This window comes from Mastigoproctus giganteus, chromosome 2 (genome assembly GCF_048544385.1).
Source record: "Mastigoproctus giganteus isolate SK-2022 chromosome 2, ASM4854438v1, whole genome shotgun sequence".
Classification (NCBI taxonomy): Eukaryota; Metazoa; Arthropoda; class Arachnida; order Uropygi; family Thelyphonidae; genus Mastigoproctus; species Mastigoproctus giganteus.
Window position 1 is genome coordinate 220,885,116 of NC_143576.1, and position 27,237 is coordinate 220,912,352.

General features: G+C 35.9%; 1 protein-coding gene across 1 annotated transcript in view; it reads left to right on the top strand.

Moving 5' to 3' along the window:
* LOC150090151 (uncharacterized) overlaps positions 1-27,237 on the top strand; it is a 118,008-nt gene that overhangs the window by 84,493 nt on the left and 6,278 nt on the right. The window contains exons 5-8 of the mRNA XM_090368973.1: positions 2,371-2,535; positions 7,992-8,033; positions 11,061-11,309; positions 18,981-19,216. Coding sequence (XP_090225099.1) covers positions 2,371-2,535; positions 7,992-8,033; positions 11,061-11,309; positions 18,981-19,204 — 680 coding nt within the window. The 3' untranslated portion in view covers positions 19,205-19,216. The remainder of the gene's footprint in view (positions 1-2,370; positions 2,536-7,991; positions 8,034-11,060; positions 11,310-18,980; positions 19,217-27,237) is intronic.

A 27,237-nucleotide genomic window follows, 5' to 3' on the forward strand; every position in this document is an offset into this window, starting at 1 on the left:
GGGAGAGTTGTTCCCCACGTTCCGCTTAGTGTAAAATCATGATATCTGTACTTCAAAAATGAAAATAATTTTATTTGAAACAAAAATAAAAACAAATCAAACAGTTGTAATGTGAAAGGAACCAACATAATTGCATTTGTAACTAGCCATTCACAGCTCAATGTGCCCATTGAAGAGAGTATCACAAAGTACAGAAAAATGACATTTTTAGACTAAACCGAAGACCAGAAACAGCTTTCCCGTGAGAAGAAAGCAGTTAATTAGGCAAAAAAAAAAAATTTTTAAATCATGAAATCTATTGTAAAATACTTAGTCCAATTTTAACATCAAATTCAAAAATTTCAGCCCAAATACAGCAAATAGCCTAAACCTAAAAAGCTAGATAGATCCTTGTGTATTTTAATTGACACATTCTGTGCATACATAGGGTAAGTTATAAAGTGTTACAGGCAGATTTTTCAATGCTGTATATTTTTATAGTACAGCTAAGCAAGTTCCTGTACTGGCTGCACATCACTGCTGTCGATAAATGCAGTTTTTTTTTTTTTTTCACATTGAAAGTTTCAACTTGCATCTACGTGTACCTAGAAGTTTTTTGGTAATTGTTCAGCAAACAAAACGTACCGAAATTGTTCGGTACATGTTTTGTTTGCTGCATGCATTTGAAGTATGTTTATTTTATCATGATTTCTGAGTGTAAAAATTATCATTTGAAACATACAAACATCTAATTTTGCCAGAGCTTAGGGAAATCTGCTTCTGAAGCATTAGACACGATCAGGTTTATGGAGAGGATTCTCAGTCTAGAAGTACTTTGTTTGAATAGGATTCAAAGAGTGGAAAAGAGTTAAAATGATGGCAATGCTGGAAATCCTTTAACTGCTCATATGCCTATAAGTAAATTGAAACAGCTGTAGAACTGTTGTGTGGTTGTTTATGAACTTGCCTCTGCAAGTTTAAATGTTTCACCCGAAGTGTGTGAGGCTGTCATGGAATTTTAAGCAATGATTTGAACATATATCTGGTTGCCCAGAAAGTAGTGTCTCAGATGCTTACTGGCATTCAAGGCAATGATCAGATGACAATTTTCAAAAATCCCATATTGGCATCTGATAATGATCTGTTATTCATAGAGTCCATTTCAGGGAAAAGACTATTTTCTCTACAGCATGATGGTTTCCATTGCACAGTTCGGAGGGATGCATGTAAAGCAGGAATAGGTGTCACACAACCAATCTGCAACAATATTTTACTCTTGTATCTATGTAAGGTGCAGGGTATACCTTACTTAGCAACAATAAAGATTATTTAATTATTATTAAATTAAATTGATTAATTTATAAGTTCCTAAAAACAATCTTTAATATAATGTAGGCCACCTTTGGTCTTGAATGCAGCAGAAAAATTTCTACTAGTTTTTGCATCAAAAGGTTTCAATGGAAATATTTTAATGTATGAAAGTCTGCTTCGTGGTTGATTTTACACAACTTTTTCAGGCAGATTCTTATTCTTGGAATTTTTGGTGCATCAGTTAATCAGGCTAGGATACACCATTTGCAATTTATATCATTTGTTGCATATTTTCTATGTTTATGCTTGTGTTCACTAGCCAGTTCTCGTGCTTTGCAGGTTTAAAACCCAGAATAACTCGCAGTAAAAGCACTGCTCCCTCTGCTTGACATCAACTAACTACAGCTGTGATTGAAGATCCAGCTTCCAACAAGATTCACACTGACACCTCTGCAAACCATGTGGTTATCCTGTGGTGTCCCATTACTTCTGGTAACACAAACACTGCTGGGCTACCTGAATTCATAATTTGCCACTTATCCTATGAAATCATGACTTTCTGTGGCCATTAGTTTATGGCTGCTAGTTATTTCAGATCTGGAGACCCAGCTGGCTACCTCATCTTGAATATCTTTGAATATGAGGATATTCAAATTGAGTGGCAGCTTACAGTTAATATCTGCTCTTGTTTGCAGAGTTTCAAGAAATATTACCACAAGACCTTGTCATCAGCCTTGCAAACAGCTTTCTGTTGAGAGTTTTGCAGCTGTTAGGGTGATTATATTCATTCATAAGTAGCTCCTTCAGTTTTGGGTAAGCATGATTTAATGAAAATAATCATAACCAAGGCATATTTGCTTTCAAATATAATTGAATCTTTTAATAATGCTCATCCACAAAAGATTTGATTCCACAATTTTACATGTTATAGTTGTAACTTTTACTTTTGATACCAGTGTAAATTATTTTGGTATAATAGTGCTTATAAGTTAATTGAACTAGCCATTTTAATATTGTAATTAATGCACAATTTTACAAAAAAGGCATTTTTTACCTTCTAAAAGTGTTATTTATATTTAGGAATTGCAGATTTTATACCAGAAAATATCTCCAAAGGTGGAATTTTCTCCTATCCAAAATTTGAACCATATTCTGCAGTTATTCGTCAGGCTTCAGTGTGGTGTTCCAAACAAATGAATTTGAGATTTTGCAGTGCTCAGTCATTGGAAATCAAAATGAAATCTGGTAGGGTATAATTTTATAGTCATTTGGAGTGAGTGTGTGTACTTGAGTATTTGGATTTTAATTCTGGTTTATGTATCTTCAGAGGTATGGCAACTTGGGAATAGTAGGTATTTTAAATAACAGTAGATTGTTATCACTATGTTAAAGAATAAATTAACACATTCACTGCTTCATTATGCAAATATGCAGCATTAGGTATTTAAACCACTCTGAGGTAAAGCCTCCTTACTTTTAGAATTTTTTCTTCCAAGTTGACAGAAGGAAAACTGGATATTTTTGTCAAGCAACCTTTGCTGGAGGCTGACTAGTTCAGTCATGGTGTAAAGAAAGCCCAAAAATGTCTCTGCCCTCTCCAGTCCAGATTGACCCAAACCATTGGTTGTCAATCCCAGCTCAAAAGGGTGTTGGAAAAGCCAGCAGGAGAAGTGTTAAAAGAAATCACTCCAGTTAATGGAGGCTTATATTCAGACATATGGGAAAGCTTCCTGTTGAAAGTCAAGTTTGCCATTTAGTGACTAGGATTGTATAATATGAAATGTGTCTTTATTGGCTGAGTGCATCTCTGTATTGAAGGAGTGTGCAGAAGTATGGCAAGGAACTGATGGCTCACATAAGCTAGGCCCCTTTCTCTGTATTTTCTGGATATTCTAAATCTTTATCTTCTAAAACTTAATCGATGCCTTTTACATTACTATTGTAGTTCACTACTATGAAAAAAATATTGTGTATATATCGCCGGCAGTTCTGAATTTCTAATTTGTAGTTTATTATGCCATGGGTGCTTTTACTTTTGTGATACTATTACTGTGTACACCATTTGGCATCTGTCATATTGTGGAATTATACTTCACAACTGGGTTGGCATGATTGCAACACCGGAGTACCTACCCACCCACCGAGGATAGGCCAATAAGCCTTGAAATAGTGCCATCTGGGTGGTGGTCCTCAGAGAATAAGTAACAATAGTCTTCTCCATTGGTTAAGTGTTACTTAATAGAGGTTGTGCAATATCATGGTAACTCATTGTGAAGGTAGTCACAATATGAGATACAATTAAATTGATACCTTTTACACTACTGTTGTAGTTCACTACTATGAACAGAATATTGTGTATATATCACTGGCAGTTCTGTAGTAAATCTTAATCTGTATGATACTATGAACATGTTTTGGGTTGACAAAGATTGGCTGTATGCTTAGTACCATAAATAAATAAAAAAAAATTGTAAAAGTCATGATATGCCTAGCCTTGTAACTATTACATTGTTGCTGGGCTACAATGGGGTTAGGAATTGTTGCCTGGTATGTCAAAGAATTGTGTAGTTAGGCCGCATAAGAGAATTTGACCATCTCTGAACAAATATGTATATTGCATTTTTGGGGTTTGTATAATTGTGTATTATAATTTCATATTGATTTAAATCTAATTTCTAATATTTTGTAAATACTTTGTTAATTTTGAGATATATAATATCAGTCCATCTGACAATTTATTTTTTAATTCTTTAAGCAGTAAAATAAACTAGCATACAGACAGTTTTCTGAATATTTTAATTTGTTTGAGGGTGCAGATATTAAAATGTAATATATTTATGAATAGTTTCCCATAGATCCATTGTTCTGCAACTTGATGTGTGTACCACCCTGTGTGATTCAGGATGTGCCATGAAATGCTTTAATGAAGCAAGTGATGTGTTATTATTATAGGAATGTAATAGCTAATTTGAAATTTTATGCATTTCTGAATTCATTTTCTGTCTTGGGGATACTTTGGTCCCTCCTGTGACAGACTAACTTCTCAAGGCTTGGGCTTAGATCTGCATCAGAGATAACGTGAATGCTAATATTTTTATGTAAATAACAGCACCAAAAAGATGAATATACTGTTTATTTAAAGTTCAAGGTACACCTTGACAGGGATTCAAGACCTGTTTGTTTTGTATCAGATGACTGGTAGCCTCTGTTAGCAAACTTTTTGCTGTGCAGAAAATATGTTGAGTTTAAGTGAGTAGCTGTGAAAATCTTCCAGATAAACACATGACAAAATATGTTTAATTGTTGGTAATAGTGATGTGTCTAATGTGAGCACAAGACAAAGCTCTTGAAGCCTAAAAGTCTCACTCTCACTGGAGGGATTGACTCCCAAGATGAAACTTCATTGAGACCAGAAGACTAAAGAGTATGACAAGAGCCACTACATGAAGATGGAATAGGTCAGCAAGTGTGATTCTTATTTTGGGTGATCTCAATTTGGTCTCTACTGATTGGAATAAGTGGAGGAGGGGAACTTGGCATTGAGAAACAAAATTTTTAAATAAAGTAGATTATTATTATTTGTATTTGCACATTAGAGAAAATGCTAGGGGGAAAGAATATTTTAAGTTTGATCATCATCACCCATGAACCAGATGACATCAAAAGGCTTTTGTTAGTACAAGAAAACTGGAAGCTAGCACAGGGAGGATGAATACATTAGAATTATGGAATGGAATACCTTTCAAACAGTAGACATAAAGCCACATTTGCCATTAAGAAAATATAGTGTTAGGAGGGTTTTTTTTTTTTTTTTGACAGTTTCTCCTCATGCACACAATAGCCCAGTTCATCCTAGTTTCTCTGTAGGACTGGGATCAGGTCTCTGGGCTGGCCAGTCTAACTTTTCAGCACAACTTACATTCTCAGACTAGGTTGTCACAATGTGAGCAGGATGATGTGGAGCATTGTCCTGTCCTGCTGGTATGGACCTTGGATTTATGACTTTGTCCAAACCATGAAAACAGACTAGGCATCATGCTGCCTCCTTCAAACTTTGTTGAGAATATATAATCTAGCTGGTAGCTTTCTTTGGATATTTACTACACCCACGCATGATTGTCAGACTGTTACCAGTACAGTGAGCATCCTGCACACTACTAGTGCTGAAATGTGTCCCAATCCTCTCACTGAGAGCCTGTATGTGCTGCATTGCCAGCATGCATTCCGAGCAAACAATTCTTTGTAGGACATTTCTGTCAGCTTCAGAAGTTTCCAGTGCTGTTTTTCAACATGTAGAGATGTTATGTAGAGACTGATTGCTTGTGTGCCACCCTGTTATCATTCTGCACTGGAAGTCTGTTAACTTTTTTTTTTTAACTTTATTAATCATGGCATCTTGTATTCATAGTTGCACTACTGTCTCCTTGAAGGCCTACAAGCATTATTTAGAGTTGTCTGACATCTGGTGCTTGAGTAGGATGTGACTATTGACAAAGGGGTGTCTGTATATTAATTGTGTGTGTGCGCGCGCGCATGCGCACTTACAGAGCTTGGTAACTTAGGCACCTTAGAGCAGACCTGATAGAAGTCTATAAGGCTCTGAGAGGGGATAGTAAAATGAATGAGGGCAAAATTTTTACTGTTATAAATGATTCCATTGGTAGAGGCCATAAATTCAAGTTACATAGGAGATTTGGACTAGATTGCAGAAAGTTTTCTTTCAGCCAGTGACTTACTGGAATAAGTTACCTCTGTGGGTAGTAGTTTCCCCAAGATGTCAGCCTTAACTGACATCTTGGGGAAATTCAAAAGTCAGCTGAGTACTTATGTAGTTTTTTTTTCTTTTTTTTATTATTTTCTTTTCTTGCAGCAACAGCACATGACTTAATTGCAACTATATAACTACTATTAATCTAATGCAGAAAAGCATATAGTTGGGAAAATTATTTTAATGTTAAACTAGGGGACTTTGCCCCCTGCTTGTTTTGCTCTCCAACCCCCACGCACACTTTTTTACTTAAAAGACACCTGTTGAAACACACTGATGTTCTTTCTCCCCCTTTTTACTCCCATCCTTCAGCTATCTCCCTCGCTCATGATTTTTTTTTCTTTTGTGCTCCATCAGGAAACTCAGGTGACCCCTGATGGAGAGCAGCCAGAGTACTGTGGACAGCCTGGCTCACCTCCCAGTGGTGATGGTGGTGGGCAACGTGGAGTCCCACTAGGAGCCCTGTGGCCTAGCAGCCCAAAGGTCGCGGGTTCGAAATCCGCCTCGGGCTTGGATCAGAGTAGAAAATGCAGAAACCTTGGGAGGTGCAATATGGCCACAGAAGACGATTCGCCAACAACTAGCCAAAAAAAAAAAAAAAAAGAGCCCTGTGGCCAAGAAGCCAGCACAAACAGAATCCAACACTAAACTACACATGCAACACAACACTCTTTTCTGGCTTTTGCAGATGTGGGAAACCACAGGTGGCACCTTACCGAAACACTGTGCCACTATGATTGATATGTAATCAGCAAATGACTTATGTAATTATTTACCTGTGCATTTTTTGATGTTAATTGCCCAACCCACTTGTACCATGTGACCCACATCCATCTTCTTCCGTTGGAACCCCACCGCGCAGCATTCTCGATGTGGAATAAATATCATTATGTAATTATTTACCTGCTTTTATGCATTATGGAACCTGAGGCAAAAGGCTTTTTGCTTCAGGTTCCATAATGCATGGGGAATATTGTTGCATCCAAAAGAGCAGGACTAAAATATTTACAAACTATACAAATCTTTAAAATAATTATAAAATATTGAACTGTTTACAAATATACAAACCATAATGAGTCCTTTCATCAGCTGACATTACAATGGAACATCAAATGATGCTATGCATGGTCATGTACAGTACTCAATGTGTGGCCTAACCATCCCTTTGTATAAGGCAATGGTCAGGCCACACCTTGGGTACTGCATACAGGTGTGGAGGCCTCATTTTAGGAAGGATGTAAAGTTGCTAGAACGAGTACAGAGAAGGGCAACAAGATTGGTGAGGAACAAAGGGGTGCATTTATGAAGAAAGGCTTAAGTTCTGCAAGTTGCAGCATCTGGAGACTAGGCACCTGCAAGGTGATCTTATCGAGCTGTATAAGGCCTTGAATGGTTTGAGCAAGCTCAATACTGATGGGATACTTCTGCTTGCTCAGAATAAAAACCTGATGGGGCATAGATTCAATTGAGGAAAGACAGTTGTAGAATAAATGTGCGGAAGTTTGCCTTTAGCCAGCGAGTAGCTGATTGCTGGAACAGACTTCCATCTGTTGTTGTGGAAGTTGATAGCTTAAATAAGTTTAAGGCTGAACTTAGACAAACATTTGGAGTGACCGGATGGGTGAAATGGGAAGGGTTTTTTTTTTTTTTTTTGGCTGATGCTGTATATATGCTTGCTTTCTTGCATCATATGCCTCAACTAATGCTAATGTATTACAGAGTGAAGCACGTGCATGAGGTTGGCGAACGTTATAGATGCAGTTCTTTCAATTAGACAACCATATAATTATTTACCTGTGCATTTGTAGTGATGTAATTGCCCTGCCCTCTTCCATTGGCTTAAATAAATATCACTAGGAGGAAAACTTTTTTAATGTATATAGAGAAATTGAAATTTAACCCAGCAACCACTTTGGGATAACTGTTATCCAAGAGGAGTTTCTGGATTCCTCTGGCTATGACAACATGAATGATGGTATAGAGGTTTGCCACACTATATAGTAATAATGTATACCTTTATTGATTAGACACTAGTCTTAAATGTTTTTTGCCTCCAGGTAAGATTAAGTACATTTTACTATAGTTTCTCTGTTTTTCTAATAGGATGGATTTGAAATAATAAGTTTGCATCAAGCTCTGTTGAACTTGGAAAAACAGCTGCTGAAACACAATGCCAAAGGTGTAATTTGGAGATCAAACAATGGGCAAAATGCAAATCGAGTGGTTTATGTAATTCAAAATTGGACTGACCTCTGAAGATGAAGAACATTCAGATCCCCAGCCAGATTAAAGAAAAGTATTGTACAAATTAACATGCTGGACAACCAAATCCCCTTCTCCATGACTTTGAGAAATACCTGAAACTTTTCTGTACAACATGCCAGACATTTTGATGAAAAAATAATGATGTTTTTTCGTAATGAGAAAACAATCATTAAATCATTATGCATATTTTTGCATTGGATCAAAGCAAAATTTGTGCCTTGTTTGTTCTTACTGCTCTCTCTCTCTCTCTCTCTCTCTCTCTCTCTCTCTCTCTCTCTCTCTCTCTCTCTCTCTCTCTCTCTCTCTGTAAAGATTTTTGGCCAAAAACAATATAGCCCTAGCTCTCACCTTCTGTACTCTCCAGACATAGTTCTCTATGATATCTTTGTTTCCAAGATTATCATAAAATATAAATATGAAACCAATAACCACTTTTCCAGTTTGGAGAACTGTTAAAGAGGATGAAATTTCAAACTTATGTATGCACACGTTGATGTGTTTTCTCAAAAAAAAAAAAAAAAAATAGATTAATAATAACAGAAGCAAGAAACCATTTTACATGAATAATAATAATAAGACAATGTGCATTTTGTACAATTAAACAAACTTGAAGAGGAACCACTTTCTTTGGCAGATGCCTCTGCCACATCAGCCAGTGTGCCAACTTCAAACGTGTGATTAACATGCTTAAAAGACACTAAAAATGAAACTACCACACTGAAGCTAAAGACAAAATCAGCAGAAGACCTTGACAGGTTGCTCACATGTATAACTCCATGTAAGTAATTTTTCATTTCCAAAATATCTTAAATAAAAGTTTGACTATATTTAGGAAGATATATTAAAAATTCAGATTTTGAATCATTAATTAATGGTTAAAGCTCAACAGTTATTTTTGAGAGGGGACCTGTCAGGATCCATGCAACTGGCACTGGATTAATGACATTTTGGAGACCTAACAAAAATCAAAATAAATAGCAAAAGTGGAGTCTAGAAGCCAAAAGTGTTTCCAATAATGGCAGAATTGATGGACAAGGTATATTGCTCTGTAAGAGGGATTACTTCAAAGGGCGCTGTGTGGAATAGCCATTAAGTGAAACTTTAATTTTGTTCTTAATGTGCTGGCACACTTTCATACAGAAGTTTTCACTCACCTTCTTTCCCATTCTTAACATTGTATGCTGTGGCTTTAATGTGTTATTAACAATGTAAAGCTATCCACGTAGGTTGCACAGTAGTTGTAAAGGCCTGGTTCAAATTCCGTTTAAAAGACAGGAGGAATTTTTATGGCCCTTTTCTTATATCGTGGCTAAGTTGGTCAGTCTCTGCCAAGTATTATGCAGTTACCACTTAAAAAATTTGGTTTTTCTTCCAGGTAAACCAACTATGGAATGTATGCAATTCACAGGAACAATGTGCTGGTGCCTCATACCCTTAGGCTTTTGGACTTCAGTTTATTTCAAATTTTTGATCTTTATTTCAAGCATTATACAGTAATTTCATAAATTTTATTTCAACTTTAGTATTTTAGTACAGTTAATTCTGCTATAACGTGCATTTTAGCAATGCGAATTTGCTCCAGTGCGACTGATATATTAGGGAACAATGCAAATATAATGCGATTTCGTCTGCAACATCAGTTGAACGCAAAACCTGGCACCAAACTGAACATAGCCACCTACACAGCAATACATACAAGTTTATGAAGCTTAAATGTCAAAAGTCAAATGTGTGAGAGCTATATTTCATATTTACTGTAGTTGTAGTGGTCGAAGACACGCCGTTGTCATTTGCTGTATTCAAAAGATGGCACGTGATATTGTAGGCCAGCCTATGTTTTCAGAAGCTGACATTTTTCTATTCAAACAGAAATTTCGTGAGGCGTGAGCACCAAGGAGCATGTTACTAGAGGTCACTACCATAAAACAATAAAAACATTTGCAGTTCCCGGTTTATTGGACTTTTCTGTTAGTGTAATCTAATTATAAATGGGTAGTAAACTAGCTTATTACATTTGCGATAATACCAATAGCTGGAATTGTGTGGATTTTTACGTTATGGTGAAATGTGTTTCCCCTTCCATGAAATCTTCAATTATATGAAAAGCATAAATAAATTTTCAGAATCCTCTCTTCATTCCTATTTTTTAAGCTTCGTAGACTTATTACTCCGTATCTCACTTGTGAAATTTGTGTGTGCCGTGTTCGTCATTACTGATTGCTTATCTTTTTTACTGTTTTAAATTTTACAATCAAAAAAAAAAATTCAGTGAACAGACATATCAATTAGTAGGCATATAAGGTATTAAATATTAATTAAGCTATGTATGTAAGTTTACATAGTCTTTGACCAATACAAGGTATCTTGTCAAAATAAAGTGCTATATCTGCTGTAATATTTATTTATTTATTTATTGTAAATTTAAGATGTTTAAACCTGTGTTAGCAATCTTATTGGGTTTCTTACTTTTTTTTTAGTATTTTACTTTCCAGACAGAACATATTTTTTTTTTTTTTTGAGTGCTCTGCCTCTATCCCTATTTTCCCCATAAGCTCTATTATTTTTAATACGCAAAATACCATAATGCAGAGATTTTTAGGATCACATGTAGCGTTATAGCAGAACTGACAGTGCTGTGTATTTAGTGACCTGATTTTACAGTGTGTTATTGTTTATAACTTCTTTAAAAAATGTTTTTGTTCTTTGTTGGCATAAAATGTATGTTATATTTTACTAGACAACAACATTGATACCCAGAGAATGAGTTATACGGAACATGGCAGCAGAAGTACATTCTACGTACGCATCTTGCGTGTTGTTTATTTGAAGCCTTTTGCTCCATTGGGGGATCATCAGACCCCCACTTTAAATTTAAACTGCAAAACATTTGTTCCTGTACAGTTAACTTCAGGTGGACTGTTTATGCCAGAATTTGAAACTTTGTCAGCAACAAAAAAGCGAATAGAAGCTTGGATTAAAGCCACAGGTAAATATTTTATTTTTGTTTCTTCTCAGAAGTATATAAAAATGAGCAATAAATAAATCATATATTGGTTCACATAATTATATATAACATCATTCTTGAAGAAAACCTACTTGACATGCCTTAGATGAGAAAGGTTTATATAGAGAGTTATAATGTGACCATAACCATTCCTATCTTTACATAATTTGTCTAGGGAAATAGCCTCAGGTTATGAAGAAGTTAACTAAGTATTTACAAATTGGCATCATTTAAGTATCTCATATTATGAATGCCTTCACAACGAGTTGCCATGATATTGCACTACCTCGAATAATATGGGTGGTGGTATCCACCGAGAATAAGTAACAGTAGTCTTCTCCATTGGTGAAGTGTTACTTATTCAAGGTAGTGCAATATCATGGCAACTCTTTGTGAAGGTAGTGCAATATCATGGCAACTCTTTGTGAAGGTAGTGCAATATCATGGCAACTCTTTGTGAAGGCATTCACAATATTGAGAACTTAAATGATCCAATTTGTGACTACTTAGCCAACTACTATGTATAAACATGATGCTACAGCACAAACCTATATGTTATTCCCACCTTTTTATTTTTATTCATAAGGAGAGGAATAATATAGTAATACAGAGGAATAATATAGTAATAACGGTAATAGTAATAATAAAAAAAATCTCAGAGATATTAAAATTCTCAAAGAGAATGTAGTCTCCTCATACAAGTAATCACTAAAAATTTCCAGTGAGTTAATATCATATCTGCATTAAAATTTTTTGTAAACATGTATTTTTTTATACTTTGTGTCAGTGGATAGTTAGGAAAGATCTTGATTAAGCTATTTTCAGGGAGTATGAAGAAGGGAAAGTATCCGTACACTGTAACAAGTCTTTTTTGGAATCGGAGGTTTGTGTCTCATTTTTCAAGGACATATGCAAATAGATTTTATCCCAAGAATTAGGAAAATTCTAGAATTAAGAGAGATGCAGTGAGAAGGGAATACAGCAAACCCTTGCTAATCCGGTTACAGTTAATCCGATGTCGGATAATCCGGATTGAAATATGAAAATTTTGTTCAAAGTTGAGTACTTTGAAAAACACATGGATTTAAGAAGGCAGATGAGTAACTCTCACTGTGTGCTGATTGATTGTGCAGAGAGAGATGAAACACATTACATTGTCTTGAGTGTTGTTCAATATTGTTGTTGACTCTGAGTCGGACGGATTTATTGCTTATATCGCTTCATTTGTAGGTGGTAGATGACTTTCATCAACCGGTGAAATACCACCACTTTGCTTATTGGAGGCTTGAAGTGGTGAAACCCATGTTTAGTCTCTAGAGCAAAGTTTCTGGCACCCCCCCTCCCCCCATACTTCTCCTTCAACCCATGCACGGTACTAAGTACTATAGGTTTTGATACTTTCGTGTTTGGGGTTTTCATAAAAAAAAAAAAAAAAACTTCTTTATACGTGTATATATATATGTACGTAAGTTAACATATTTTATATAATTATGGGTTCTAAAGAATTAAAAAGTGAAATAAAAAGAAAACACTACTTTAACTATCATTAACTTAAATGGTGTTCCTGGAAAAAAAATTGCTAAAGAATTTGGTATTGGCCAAACAGGCTATGTCAGATATTAAAAAACAAAGAATCTATAAAGACGTTTCCTTTAAACTTCAGTGTAAGGAGTGATAAAAGCAGTGTATTAAATAGACATTAAAAAAGCCAAAAGAAGTGTTTCTTGAAGAAGCTGTATTTAAGTGGTATTCACAACAATGATCAAGTTGCGTTTGGTGTGTGATGCCAGCACCACCTGATAAATGTATAAAAAGACAATTAACAACATAAAAACTATTGTCTCTTTTATAGATTTTAAATAAAGGCTCTTCAGTGATTTTGTTTTATTTATTTTCATCAGCACTACCTATATCATTAAGTTTTTTTTTTTTGTCTTTTAGGGCTATGGTTTGCTTCACTAATCTGGATTCTCGTGTAATCCGGATGACTCCTCTCCCCAATTACTTCAGATTAGTGAGGGTTTACTGTAATTATGTACAGTTTATTTTTACAAAATAAACTGTACATAAATACTTTTGTATATAAATAATACCCTTTACCTCTATCTGTATCACTTGGTTCAGTTTTTGTCATCTTAATCAGAATTGCAGAGATTTTCTTGATTTTAGCTTTTGTAATCTGAATTGCATGACTGAGGTTAACAGGTATGATTTTATTCTGCCATCTATAAGTAATCATAAGTCAGTAATTAGATGAAAACACAGATAAGACATGACAATATGTACTGGAAAAATTTCAAGACAATTCATGCACTAATGAACACAGAGGTAACCTTCAAGACAGATCTACATACGTACATACTTACCAAAATTCACTCATAAAAAAATATAAATCAAAGTACTTGGCATGGCATCCTTGCTTACTAAATATCTAAATGCATTCAGTAGCATGTGCCATAGGAATAGATGACTGGGAGACCACTTCAGATGACACTATATCATCTTTGTATAATCAAGCAATTATATTAATAAGTTTACTACTGCTGTGGACTATATAACAGATGTTACTAATAAGGGGAGATAAGTTTGGAAATATATTTTGAGAGTTCATGGGCTGGGTTGCCATAATGAGCTATTGTGGATTGTAACAGAAAGCTGTATTTGTATAATTTTGGCAGACCTGAATCATATAATTAGGTCTCAGATGCATAGTCTTCAAATAAGGCTATCAGTTTTATTTTGAGTTTTTATTTTTCAGATCACTGGTTTATATGCTTTGTGTTCAAGAGACTTACATTCCTGTTATTCCTATTGAGCACTGTAGTATGTCTACAGTGCTCAATAGGAATAACAGGAATCCAACTGCAGATAGTTGAGGGTAGAAGCAGCAGGGAGAATATTGTGGATATTGACATTGTATAAAAACTTTATGGGAATCCTGTTGTCTCAACTTTACTAGACATGTTGGACAGAACTTGTGTGATCGAGACCAGCTAATATTCGTAAAATCGGACAGATGCTATACTATTTTTATTTTCTCTTGTAGAGAATCGGAGTCCTCATTTTGAATTTAAATCAATGTTTTGAAATTTAACCAAATCAAAAATAAAAATAGAATACAGTGTATTCCGGTTATTTGGGCCACCAGTTAATCGGGGAAGCCGTTTATTTGGGTCAAATCTTAAAAAACAGAAACCAATCGAGAAAATAGCCAGGGTTTACTTCGCTTAATTGGGACAGCATGCCATTTAATTGGGGCAGGAGACCGCAGCACTGGGATTACCCTACGATTGTCTCCGATGGTACCATGTGGTTCGGTCGAAATTCTGAAGGTCACAACCATAAAAACCAGTCACCTGTTTATTGGGCTTTTCTGTTAGAGAAATCTATCATAAACGAACAGTAAACTCGATCTTATTGAATTTGCGATAATACCGACAGCTGGAATTCTGTGGGTTATGGTGAAATGTGTTTACACTTCCATGAAATCTTCAATCATATAAAAAAATTAATTTTCAGCTCTTCTCTACATTCCTATTTTTAAAGCTTTGTAACTTGTTACTCCATTCTCATTTGCGCATATCCTGTTACTTGCATTCTTTGTTATTGATTGCTTATTTTTTTACTGTTTTAAATTTTAACCCCCCCCACCCACAAATGTCAGTGAACAGTAATGTCAACTAGTTCGTATGTACATATTACAGTACGTATTAATTATCACGTATATTCTTCCGATTTTCACGTATCATTTAATTTTTTTAATTGGTAAGGTAATAAAGGGTAAATTTGTGTTTAATATATCTTTGCTTTTATAGCCTGTGGATAATATTCCTCCTATTTTCGCTAATTAGAATTGCTGTTTAATAGAATTAAAATTCAGTTCACAAACGTGATCACAATGACTGGCGCTTACTGCACATTGTGTAGTAGTGAATGGTACTTTACTATGTTCAGTTCGTCGTAATGTGATTTGATTGTACAGTGAACTAATTATAAAGGGGGGGGATACATTGTATTTTTAACTATTTACGTGAAACTTCGGATAATTGGGACAGCTGCTTAATTGGGCCAAAATGTACTAGTCCTGATGTGTCCCAAATAACTGGAATGGACTGTACTAAATATAATAAATGGAATATTAAGATTATATTTTAAGTCAGAAAATCTCTTACCTGAGGTATTTTCCAGGAATAACTGCATCCATGTAAGATGTAATCAGAATATATGGAAATTGTTTCAAAGACCTGCTTAAAGGAAGGGAAAAACCTTGAAACAAGATAAAGGAATAAAAATAAGCTTTTACCCTAAATCCATGCATGGTGAATAATTGAAAGTATAATGGGAGAAGATTACCCAAAGCTTTATGGGGGCTTTTTGTCTATACCACATTAAAAAGGGGAAGCGAGCACATGTCAAAGGCTGTATATATAGCCCCAGCACGTTGTATTTAAAAAGTGTAGGGGGGTGAGTAAGTGAAAAGAAGAGAAACAGGATAGAAGAAAAATTCCCGCCCCCTCATATTTCACTAATAGTTAGGGAATTTGAAAATCTAGGGATTTAGAACAGCTTAAAGGTAATTTAGAGGAAGGAATATGAAAGTTTCCACTCGGAAATCCAGAAGCATGACTACCTGTCCCCATTAGCAGCAGTCCTAAATGGGGGGGCTGTTATGTTTTGTTATTAAATTTATTATTAAATGATTAATTAAATGATTAAATTTATTATTAAATGATTTAAATTCAAAATGAGGACTCGGATTCTCTCCTAGAGAAAATCACAATAGTATAGCATCTCTCCGGTTTTCCGAATATTAGTGGGTCTCAATCACATAAGTTGTCTGTCCAACATGGAGAATATTATGTTGAATATTGGCAATCTTAAACTGTATTATAACTTTCTTGCAGAAATTTTTGAGGGGAAACCTCCATACCCACATTCATTTTGGTAAATGAATACAAGAGAAAAAAAAAATAATCATTCCCAGAGATACAAGGTTTAATAATTAAGTCTCAAGACAGCCTACTGAAGCTGTAGTTTATGATGTATAGATGATATGATGCAGTTTATGATGTATAAAGCAATGGTCCCTTGTATAAGGCAATAGTCAGGCCACTCCTTGAATACTGTATACAAGTCTGGAGGCCTCATTTTGGGAAGGGTGTAGAGTTGTTGGAACGATACAGAGAAGGGCAACAAGATTAGTGAATGGAACACAAAAGGTTGCTCTTATGAAGAAAGGCTTCAGTTTTGCAAATTACAGTATCTGGAGACTAGGCACCTGCAAGGTGATCTGATTGCGATGTATAAGGCCTTGAATGGTTTGAGTAAGCTCAATGGTGATGGGATTCTTCTTCTTGCCCAGATTAATTGCGTGAGGGGACATATTCAAATTGAGGAAAGACAGTTGTAGAATAGTTGTGCAGAAATTAGCCAGCAGGTGGTTGATTGCTGGAACAAACTTCCATCTGTTGTAGAAGTGGACAGCTTAAATAAATTTAAGGCAGAACTAGACAAACATTTGGAGCGAATGGATGGGTGAAATGGGAAGGGTTTTTTTTTTAATGCTGTTATAAGCTTGCTTTCTTGCATCATATGCTTCTAAATGCTAATGTATAAATGATACTAGGCAGTGAGCTAATGATAACATTAGTTGGCCTTGTAGCTGTGCATCTTCAGGATGGACTTTTATAACAGGCTGTGTGCTGTTATCTGATTTTGTGGGTTATTTTATTTGTCCAGAATGTACAGCTGGCATCCTTGATGGCCACAGAGATCTGAGCAGAGACACTTATTGGAATGAGCAGTTCCTACCCTAAATTGAGACAAAATATGAGTACCTAGTGATAATTTTTGTTAGTTTTGCTAAGACTAAGGAAGATATCAAAAGTTTTTTTTTTTTCCTAGCTATCTTGCCTGTGCAGATATTTATATTAGAAATGGTAGCTGTGGTGCCAATAACAGTGATTCAGTTATTAAGTATGTCATTTGTTTTTGATATTTTTCGAGAAAAATATTAATATATATGGTGCATTATGATGGGAGGAGAGAGTACTGGGAGCAGAGAGGAAAATTGTTAGTGGGTGGATGGGTGGGTTGTGGCAGTGAGGACTACATTAGTGATTTTATAAATAGTGAATGTCACAATTGGGACTAACTTCACGGCCATCCCTCCCCTCCTCTTTGAGGCCAGACACGAGGGAAACAGTCCGCACTACATGAATTCGTCTCCCCTCTACAAAACGAGGGGTGACCTAAGAAGGGCACCAGAATGTGAGGCATGGTTTGAATATTTAGCATATATTTAATGGAATGTATGACTACAGATTCTTGGGCAGTTTGGCTGGTTGTGATGGGGGAAGGGTCAAGGGAATGGCCCTTGCATATGAGCTTGAGGGTCTGAACAGTATGGAGTCTCAAGTTGTTGATCTTCAAATGTGAACGCATTCATTAAAATAAGATTTCTCACTATGTATTTTCCAGATGTGTTGTTCAAGAGTAGAGCTGGTGTCTTCTGTTTTGGCAGTATGAACATTTGTCAAGGGTGCCTTCTTTCTTCAGTTTGAGTATTGTTGTGCTTGACATGGCATTCTGTTCACTAAATCTTTTTAAGAGTTGTAAAACATAGGGTTTTTGTGTATTTAGGGAGGGAGGGGTGGAAGTGAATTTTGAGAAGACAGGAGGAAGGAGGGCAGATTGTGGTTGTAGTCTTAGCCTTAATTTTTTTGCATGAGCTATATTGTCATCTTGAGCTGTGTTCATGATGCTCATTTAAGATACTTGTAGAAGTACACAGCTGAAAAATCTTTTAGCATATTCCTATGCAAGCTATCTAGTCAATTGACAATTTTAGGTAAATATTGCAAATTTGCCTTGTCTTGGCATCATTCTTATTGTGGTATACACATCAACAGAATTCAGTTAACTAAGGGCACTTAAGAAAAGACAGAAGTATTTAAATGATTGTTGAACTTTTGCAGGGTATTGTAAAAAAAAATGTATTGATGAATTCTTGATACTGGAGGCTATGGTGGAGCACAAAAAAAGGAAATAAAGTGGCAGCTTAGGCTAGTATAAAATTGCAAATTACTGGAAGATTTGATCAGGAGCAATTGAATTGACTAGCACAATTGTCATGCATGGAGGCCTCTTGATCTTTTCATATTGGCACATGATTAACAACATTTTTGAAGATCTACATAAATTTTATAAAATTTTGATGAAATGTATATTTTAAGTATTTCTTTTAGCATTTGTTTTTCAATATAGATTTAATACTATGAATCTGCACTCAGATAACAACACTTTGGGTCATACAACAGTTCATCAGGTTACATGTGGGGCACTTTTGATTCCATTTTGAGAAGTGTGTGTGTGTATGTATATGATAAATTGTTAATATACAGAATTATCTGTTTAACATTTAAACATTTTTTTTTCCCCTTGATAATTTATAAGAAAAATCATTCTCTTTTAGTTGCTTTTGCAAGTTTAGCATTGTAGTATATGTTGTTTTTAACATTTTCCCATTATCTATGCTTTCCAAATGTCATGTAGTACTAGTATGTGTTTTTATTATTATTATTATTATTATTATTAAATAAAAACCTTTTTACAGATAGTAAACACTTACAATTTTGAGCTATTTCATTGCAGGTGCCAGGGTTTTGAGTGCCGAAACAGCAGCAATGAGACTTTACAGTGGTGGTGAAGCTTATCATGGTATTGAAACAAGTTTTACTTACAATGTATCTGACAAGGAAGAGTATTATATATATATCATCAGAATATATTTGGATGGATTTTACCCTGAACCACCACCTGAAGCACTGCCTTCTGTTCCTGCAACTGAAGACCAGGACTGTTGTATTATTTTATAAAGTTTTTAAAAAGTGAGATTGCTTATTGTGTCAGGATTTTCATGAATAATAATTACTGCTTCACATGTGTTCAGCATTCTAGTTCTTACTCTGCAAATGTGTAATATAAATGCCTATTTTTGAGTTAATTTTAATATATATTGTTGTTATTATTATTAGCCCTATGGTGCAGCATAAGCCTGAGGCTTATGCTGCACCAAGCAAAAAAAAAAAAAAAAAATTCTTAATTACACAGAGAGAGAGAGAGAGAGAGAGAGAGAGAGAGAGAGAGAGAGAGAGAGAGAGAGAGAGAGAGAGAGAGAGAGAGAATATCACCAAGAAAGAAGAATGATGATATCCAGCTCAGGACCCTATGATAAATCCCCTTTAATCGTATCTGCAACCTCCTACTTTTTATGTTTTCCTGTCTTTTACTCTTACTAATTTTTTTCATCCCTTTAATGCTACCAAAAAAAATATTTTTTTTCTTATTTGACTGAGTAAAATCTTAAATACACTGGTATATCACCTCTCATAGGCAAAGAAAAAAACTACTACACTTAACGCTTAGTTGTGCAGACTTCCATAATGGACAAAAGTAACATATAAATATTTAATTTGACATTAAAAAGGGAAGAATTAATAGCAAACCATTAAAATTATTAATTTTAGAAAAATACAGGTCTGTATTATTTACAGACTTGATCTAAGCCATTTAATACTTATCTTCCTATACAATGTCTAAAATACTATCAGCATTTAGGAATTTTATTTTAGTTTTATTTAGGAAAAAAAGTGCATTCTTATATCTTTAAGTTGCAGCTGTAGTTAGCTGGTCTCATGCAAAGGGTGTAGGGTTTTCCTGTTATTCCAGGTTTTTCATCACATACACGCACATGCTTCTGTGGAAAATGCAAACAAATAAGCTATTGCAAATAAAACTTGAACCACAATTATGGACTTCTAGCCTTCATAAAATAGAAAAGAAATAATCTTAGCCAATAGTTGACACTCACCTCACACGTCTCTACCTGCTTACAGGAAATGATACTCCTCAGTGCGCGCACTGCTTGCAATCACTTACAGTAAAACATGTACTCCTCGAACGTAGCTTGTTCAATGCCTGACAAATGTCTTTTAGTATGATTTCAGAACTACAACAACCTCTGTCTCTCAAATAGTATCATAGGTAAAGAAGCGAATCTCTCAGAATTCTTTCTCTATTTAAAACAAATTCAAATGTATATCTGTTTCTAACTGCTGCTCAAGCAGTTTTTATATGTAAAGTCAATTGGTTTGGGAGGCGCAATATGGCCTATGTAGCCCTTGTGCCAGATAACATAACACACACAACATGCAAATCAGCCCATGAATACACAATTCTAGCGAAATAATACACATGCTTGGGTCCATTAATGCCAATATTTAATTCAAATTTTTTTGTCTTGTCTTTTTGGGCATGTTTCCTCCCCCTTCATTTCATAACTGGATTTAGTCTATGAAGGCTAAGCTGCACTGTAATGTGAGTGACTGGCACATTTGTACATACAATTGTCAGTTATTCATTAACATAAATTGCTGAAATAGAATTGTAAAATACCCAGAGATATATATCAAACATAACTGTCATTATGTAAATAAGTAATAAGCTTCATATATTTATGAAAATATACTTAGTAGTCTTGGTGGAGGAGTGATGAAATCAAAGAGAAATCTGCTATCTAAAAATAAATCTCAAAAATCTTGTTTTCTGCAATTTCAGATTATTTGTCTTTAAACAGCCAAGAGCTTTCTTCAGTTTCATTTCTCCCCTCCATCTATCCTTTCTCTGTTTTTCTCACTTCCCTCTATCCTTTTAATATTTTTGAGTACTTTTTAATTAGTTCTAGTATCATCCCAATTTATTTAATTTATTTTTCAAGGTACATGCTCTGAGGCAGACACCAAAAGAGTCACTGTGCGGTAACCACACAGTGCAATGGCATATTTAATTATTTGTTGGACCTTTAATGCATATGGGTAATGAAACTTAACTTAATTTAAAAGTGCTTTACATGTCCATATATTACATTCCACTATGCAGAGAATGAAAAACTTGCATAATGTTGTTAGCTGGAGTTTTTCATTCTTGTAAACCTAACCCTCCCTTTCCTTGGCTGTTTCAGGATACAAATATTCCTTTAGTATATAAAATATATTTTATGTAACTAATAATTTGCAAATAAAGGATTATTATTGTTATTAGTATTAGCCATATAGTGCAAGGAAGCCACAGGCTTTTGTTGCACCAGCCAAGAGATAGAGGGGGGGGTGAAATAGATAAGAAAATATAAATTATGCCTCTCCCTCCTTGTGTAGGTAACTATCCAGTTGACCTTTGAATTTTTTCAACTGTCAGCCTGAACTACCTAAAGAGACAACTTGTTCCAGTAATTAATAACTTGCTGGCTAAACGAAACTTCCTACAATCTAGTTTAAATCCTATAATTTGAATTTATGGCATCTAGTTCTTGAATTCTTTATAACAATGAAAATTCCTTCATTCATTTTACTAGCCCCTCTCAAAGCTTTATAAACCTTAATCAGCTCCACTCTGAGGTGCTGGTTGACAAGCTCTGTATACCATATAATCGAAGTCTTTCCTTGTGTGGTCACCCTTTGTCCAGTTTTACGATGTGAGTTGCCCATCTTTGGATCCTAACAAGAAGCCTACTGTCTTTTTTCAGAGGAAGTCTCCATTCCAAATGCAGTTGTACAATTGCTGTATACGGTGGGATTTGACCTACTTCCCTCTCTCTCTCTCTACAGGATATTTGTTCAATAAATCATTGATAGGACACCATGGGCTTTCCTGACCACCTGGTTATGCTGTTCAGAAAACTTCATATCTGCCTTTATTATAACTCCCACATCTTTTTCTTCTCTACTGTTTTTAATTCAGCCCCCATGAAGTGTATAATTGATTTTGGGGTTGCCATTCCCCAAGTGTAAGACCTTGCATTTTGCTGTATTAAAATGTAGCTACCATTTTCTGACCTTTTTGAAACCTGTTCAAGTCATCCTGAAGGAGGGCTACTTGGCACTGATCATTAACGACACTCCTACTCTTTGTCGTCTGCAAATTTTGACATCACACCCTTTATCCCTTTGATGTTGTTTAGGAAAATCAGAAACAACAATGGTTCAAGAACTGATCCTTGGGAACTCTACTTTAGCATTAGTAGAGACATGTGATACAAGAAAGCAAGCATCAGCTAAAAAAAAAAAAAAAATTCCCATTTCACCCATCCATTCACTCCAAAAGCTTGTCTAGTTCAGCCTTGAATTTATTTAAGCTGTCAACTTCTGCAACGACAGATGAAAGTTTGTTCCAGCAATTAAGCACCCACTGGCTAAAAGCAAATTTCCGCACATCTATTCTACAACTGTCTTTCCTCAATTTGAATTTATGCCCCTAGGTGCAGAATCTCAGCAAGAGGAAGATCCCATCAGCACTGAGCTTGTTCAAACCATTCAAGGCCATAAACACTTCAATCAGATCACCTCGCAGGTGCCTAGTCTCCAGACACTGCAATTTGCAGAACTTAAGCCTTTCTTCATAAGTGCAACCCTTTGTATTCCTCGCCAATCTTGTTACCCTTCTCTGTACTCATTCCTGCAGCTCTACATCCTTTCTAAAATGATTCCTCGAGACCTGTATGCAGTGCTCAAGGTGTGGCCTTATACCAGAGGATAATCACCTGCTTATCCTTGCTAGCAAAATTCCTATATATCATTGACAAGACCCCATGAGCTACTCTTGCAGCCTGTCTGCGCTGCTCAGAAAACTTCATATATAAACTTCATGCACTGCTGAGAAGATTGCACAATTACTCCCAGGTCTTTTTCATTCTCCACTACCCTGATTTTAATACCACACAGTTGGTATGTTACTCTGTGGTTACTGCTACCCATATGCAGTACTTTGTATTTGTCAATATTAAACTTCAGTTGCCAGCTCTGACATACTTCTGACATTACACCAATCTGAAGAATATTCATTTGTCACAACCCTCTGCTTTTTGCCCTGCTGCCACCTGAATTCATTTTAGAATCTTTGCAGTAATCCTAACATGTTCCTGTTTATTTAGTTTTTGTTATAATAGGGTTTTGTAGCATCAATGAATAAGGCCATATTGCTCCATGTATACTGTCTCTAAATTGAGTTTATTTACTGGATGAAAAACCTGAGTTTTCAGGAGGAAAAAACCATGCTACTCAAGTCTGAGATTGACTAACTCAGCCATGTTGCGAAAAGGCCTGTAAAAATTTGTGTCATTGATCGGACTCAACTCTGGTCTTTTCCACCCAGTGCGGAGAGGACAACAACCAACTGTGCTACCCACCAGGGCCAGCTTATTCAGTAACCTCTCATGAGGGACAGAGTCAAATGGCTTGCTAAAATCTAACTAAACTATGTTGAAATTCTTCCCTACATACTGTGCCAAAATAGCTTCCCAGGTTAGTTAAACATGATTTTCCCTTAATAAAACCGTGTATGGGTGGGTGGATTCTTCAGAATCCTATCTCTATCTAAATGTCCCTGGATTGCTCTTAATCATTGTCTCTAAGATTTTCATTACCGCTAAATTGAGACTGACTAACTGGTCTGTAGTTACCAAGTTCACTCTTAGAATTTCCTCTATATATTTGCGATACATTGGCACTTCTCCAATCCAAAGGTATCTCAATGGAGTCCAATGATGCCCTCATTATTAATCTCAATGATTCAATATATATTACTTAAAATTACTGGGTATATAGCGTCAACTGGAAGAGCCTTATTTGCCTTTAGGCTCAAGTTGTTATACGTTTGCTAGGAGTTTGGTAAATAAATTTGATGAATTTGAGGTATTGCTCAAAGCATCAAAGATGGATATTGTTGGGATATCAGAGACGTGGTGTCACACAGATATAAGTAATGCAGAACTGGAATTTGGGGAGTACAACGTCTACAGAAAGGATAGACAGGATGGGAAGGGAGGAGGGATTATGCTATTAGTTAAGAAACACATAAAATCCAAGGAAGTGCATCCAGTTGACATCAAAGCATCAAAGACGGATATTGTTGGGATATCAGAGACGTGGTGTCACACAGATATAAGTAATGCAGAACTGGAATTTGGGGAGTACAACGTCTACAGAAAGGATAGACAGGATGGGAAGGGAGGAGGGATTATGCTATTAGTTAAGAAACACATAAAATCCAAGGAAGTGCATCCAGTTGACATCGCTGGACAGTGCAGTGTCGAGTCAGTTTGGTGTGACATAAGCATTGGGAGATCAAAATTGAGAGTAGGAGTATGCTATAGGCCTAATGACTCTGATGAGTATAATAAGGAACTGTACAGGGAAATAGAGTGGGCCAGTAAATCAGTCTTATAATGGGGGATTTTAATTTCCCAGATATTTTCTTGAATTTGTGGGTTGGTCACTCAGACACTAGCAAGGCTTTTGTGGATTTATTGGATGATTGTTTTCTAAATCAGCATGTTCAGGAGGCAACTAGAGGGAGCAATACTCTTGATTTGATTATCAGTAGTGATTCTTCATGCATTAAGAATCTGCAGATACAGGAACCACTAGGTGGCAGTGATCACAGTGTGCTGAAGTGGGATTTACTCAAGGAGGTAACTACCATCAGGGGTAAAGGGAAGGGTTATTGCTTTCGTAAAGGCGACTACGATGGTCTGAGACAGTATTTAAATTCTATACAGTGGGACCAACTGATGATGTTACCAACAGCAAACTCAAAATGGGAAGCATTCAAAGAACTTATCTTGGAAGCTACTAGGCTTTACATACCAACTAAGAAATATTATTCAAGGTTCAGGCCTAAATGGATGTCAGATGAACTAATGAGACATATGGCAGAGAAAAAAAATGCATGGGATACATATAAATTAACATGTGGCACAGAAGCCTATGATAGATATAACTTGATCTGTAACCAAGTTACAAAGGAGGTTAGGCAGGCGAAAGCAGATTACGAGAAATCTTTGGCAAGGGATGCAAAGAAAAACAGCAAGGAAAGAAAAAACAAAATCAGATTGGTTCACTTGATATTGATGGTTCAACTGTTCATGATCCTGGTCAGGTAGCTAACAAACTAAATCAATATTTTGCATCTACATTCACACATGAGGAGTTATTCAGGAAGGGGAATGCCATAGATGAAGTAAACACTGGCAGTGAGCTAGATGATCTTGTAACAAATGAGAGTAAAGTGGAGGAGAAATTGTTGAAGATAAACACAAGAAAGGCACCTGGGCTGGATGGGATCTATCCAGTTATATTAAAGGAGGCAGCAAAGGAAGTAAGCAAACCCTTAGCCATGATTATGAGAGCTTCCTTGGAATCAGGAGAGGTACCCACAGACTGGAGATGTGCAAATGTAACCCCAATTCACAAAGGAGGATCAAAGGCTGACACAAGTAATTATAGACCTGTGAGTTTAACTTCTGTTCCAGGAAAATTAATGGAAGCACTGGTTAAAGAAGCACTGCAGGATCATCTTGACAAGAATTCAGTTACAGATCAGACACAGCATGGTTTTGTTAAGGGAAGGTCTTGTCTGACCAATTTGATTGGATACTATGATGTAGTCACAAAAGAATTGGATGCAGGGGATAACTTTGATATTATATATTTGGATCTTAGAAAGGCTTTTGATACTGTTGCACATGGAAGACTGCTGCACAAACTGGAACAGTGTGACATTGGTGGCAAATTGTTGCTATGGATAAAGGGATGGCTGAGTGGCAGAAGACAGAGTGGTAATTAATGGACACTGCTCATTGTGGACTAATGTTTTTAGTGGAGTCCCTCAGGGTTCAGTGTTGGGTCCATTGTTGTTTTCTGTATTTATAAATAATATTGATGATGGTATATCAAGCTTTAATGTCCAAGTTTGCAGACGATATGAAGGTTGGCAGGGTTGTTAAGGACTCTTCTGATGCTATGCTGCTGCAACAGGATCTGGAAAGGTTGAGCAGATGGGCTGAGAGGTGGCAAATGAAGTTTAACATTGACAAATGTAAAGTACTGCATATGGGAACCAGCAACCCCAGAGCAATGTAGTAGAAGTATGTTGTTGCTTGTGTAAATCTGTGATGAGCTTTAATGTTGAGAAGAAATAAGAAATTGGAGGATTTTTACTAATGTCCTTATCATTTCAGCATAAAAGAATTTATCCTGAAATAAGGACAGTAATAAACTGGAAAGCTCTAATAATGGTAATTTAGGATATATATATATATATATATATATATATATATATATATATATATATATATTTTTTTTTTTTTTTTTTTTTAAAGGAAATGACTATCGTATATGAGAAGTATGAACGATTGAATAAATGAATTATTGTACCAGCTGCATCTGAATAAATTAATTTCAAGTAAAGCTGTGATCAAATAAAATGTAAAAATGGATGGCATGTTTAAATTATATACCTAGATACGGTTTGTGTCGTTTGACAAATTTAACATTGACAAATGTAAAGTACTGCATATGGGAACCAGCAACCCCAGAGCAATGTATCAACTCTGTGGTACTACACTGACAGTGGTAGAGAATGAGAAGGACCTGGGAGTAATTGTGCAGGCAGATATGAAGTTCTCTGAGCAGTGCAGACGGGCTGCAAGAGTAGCTCATGGTGTCTTATCAATGATATACAGGAATTTTTCTAGCAGGGATAGGGAGGTGATTATTCCCTTGTATAATTCAATGGTCAGGCCGCACCTTGAGTACTGTATACAGGTCTGGAGGCCTCATTTCAAGAAGGATGTGGAGCTGCTAGAACAAGTACAGAGAAGGACAACAAGGTTAGTGAACGGAGCGAAGGGTTGCTCTTACGAAGAAAGGCTTAAGTTTTGCAAATTGCAGTGTCTGGAGACTAGGCACCGGCGAGGTGATCTGATAGAGGTGTACAAAGCCTTGAATGGTTTGAGCATGCTCAATGCTGATGGGATACTGCTTCTTGCTCAGAATAATCACCTGAGAGGGCATAA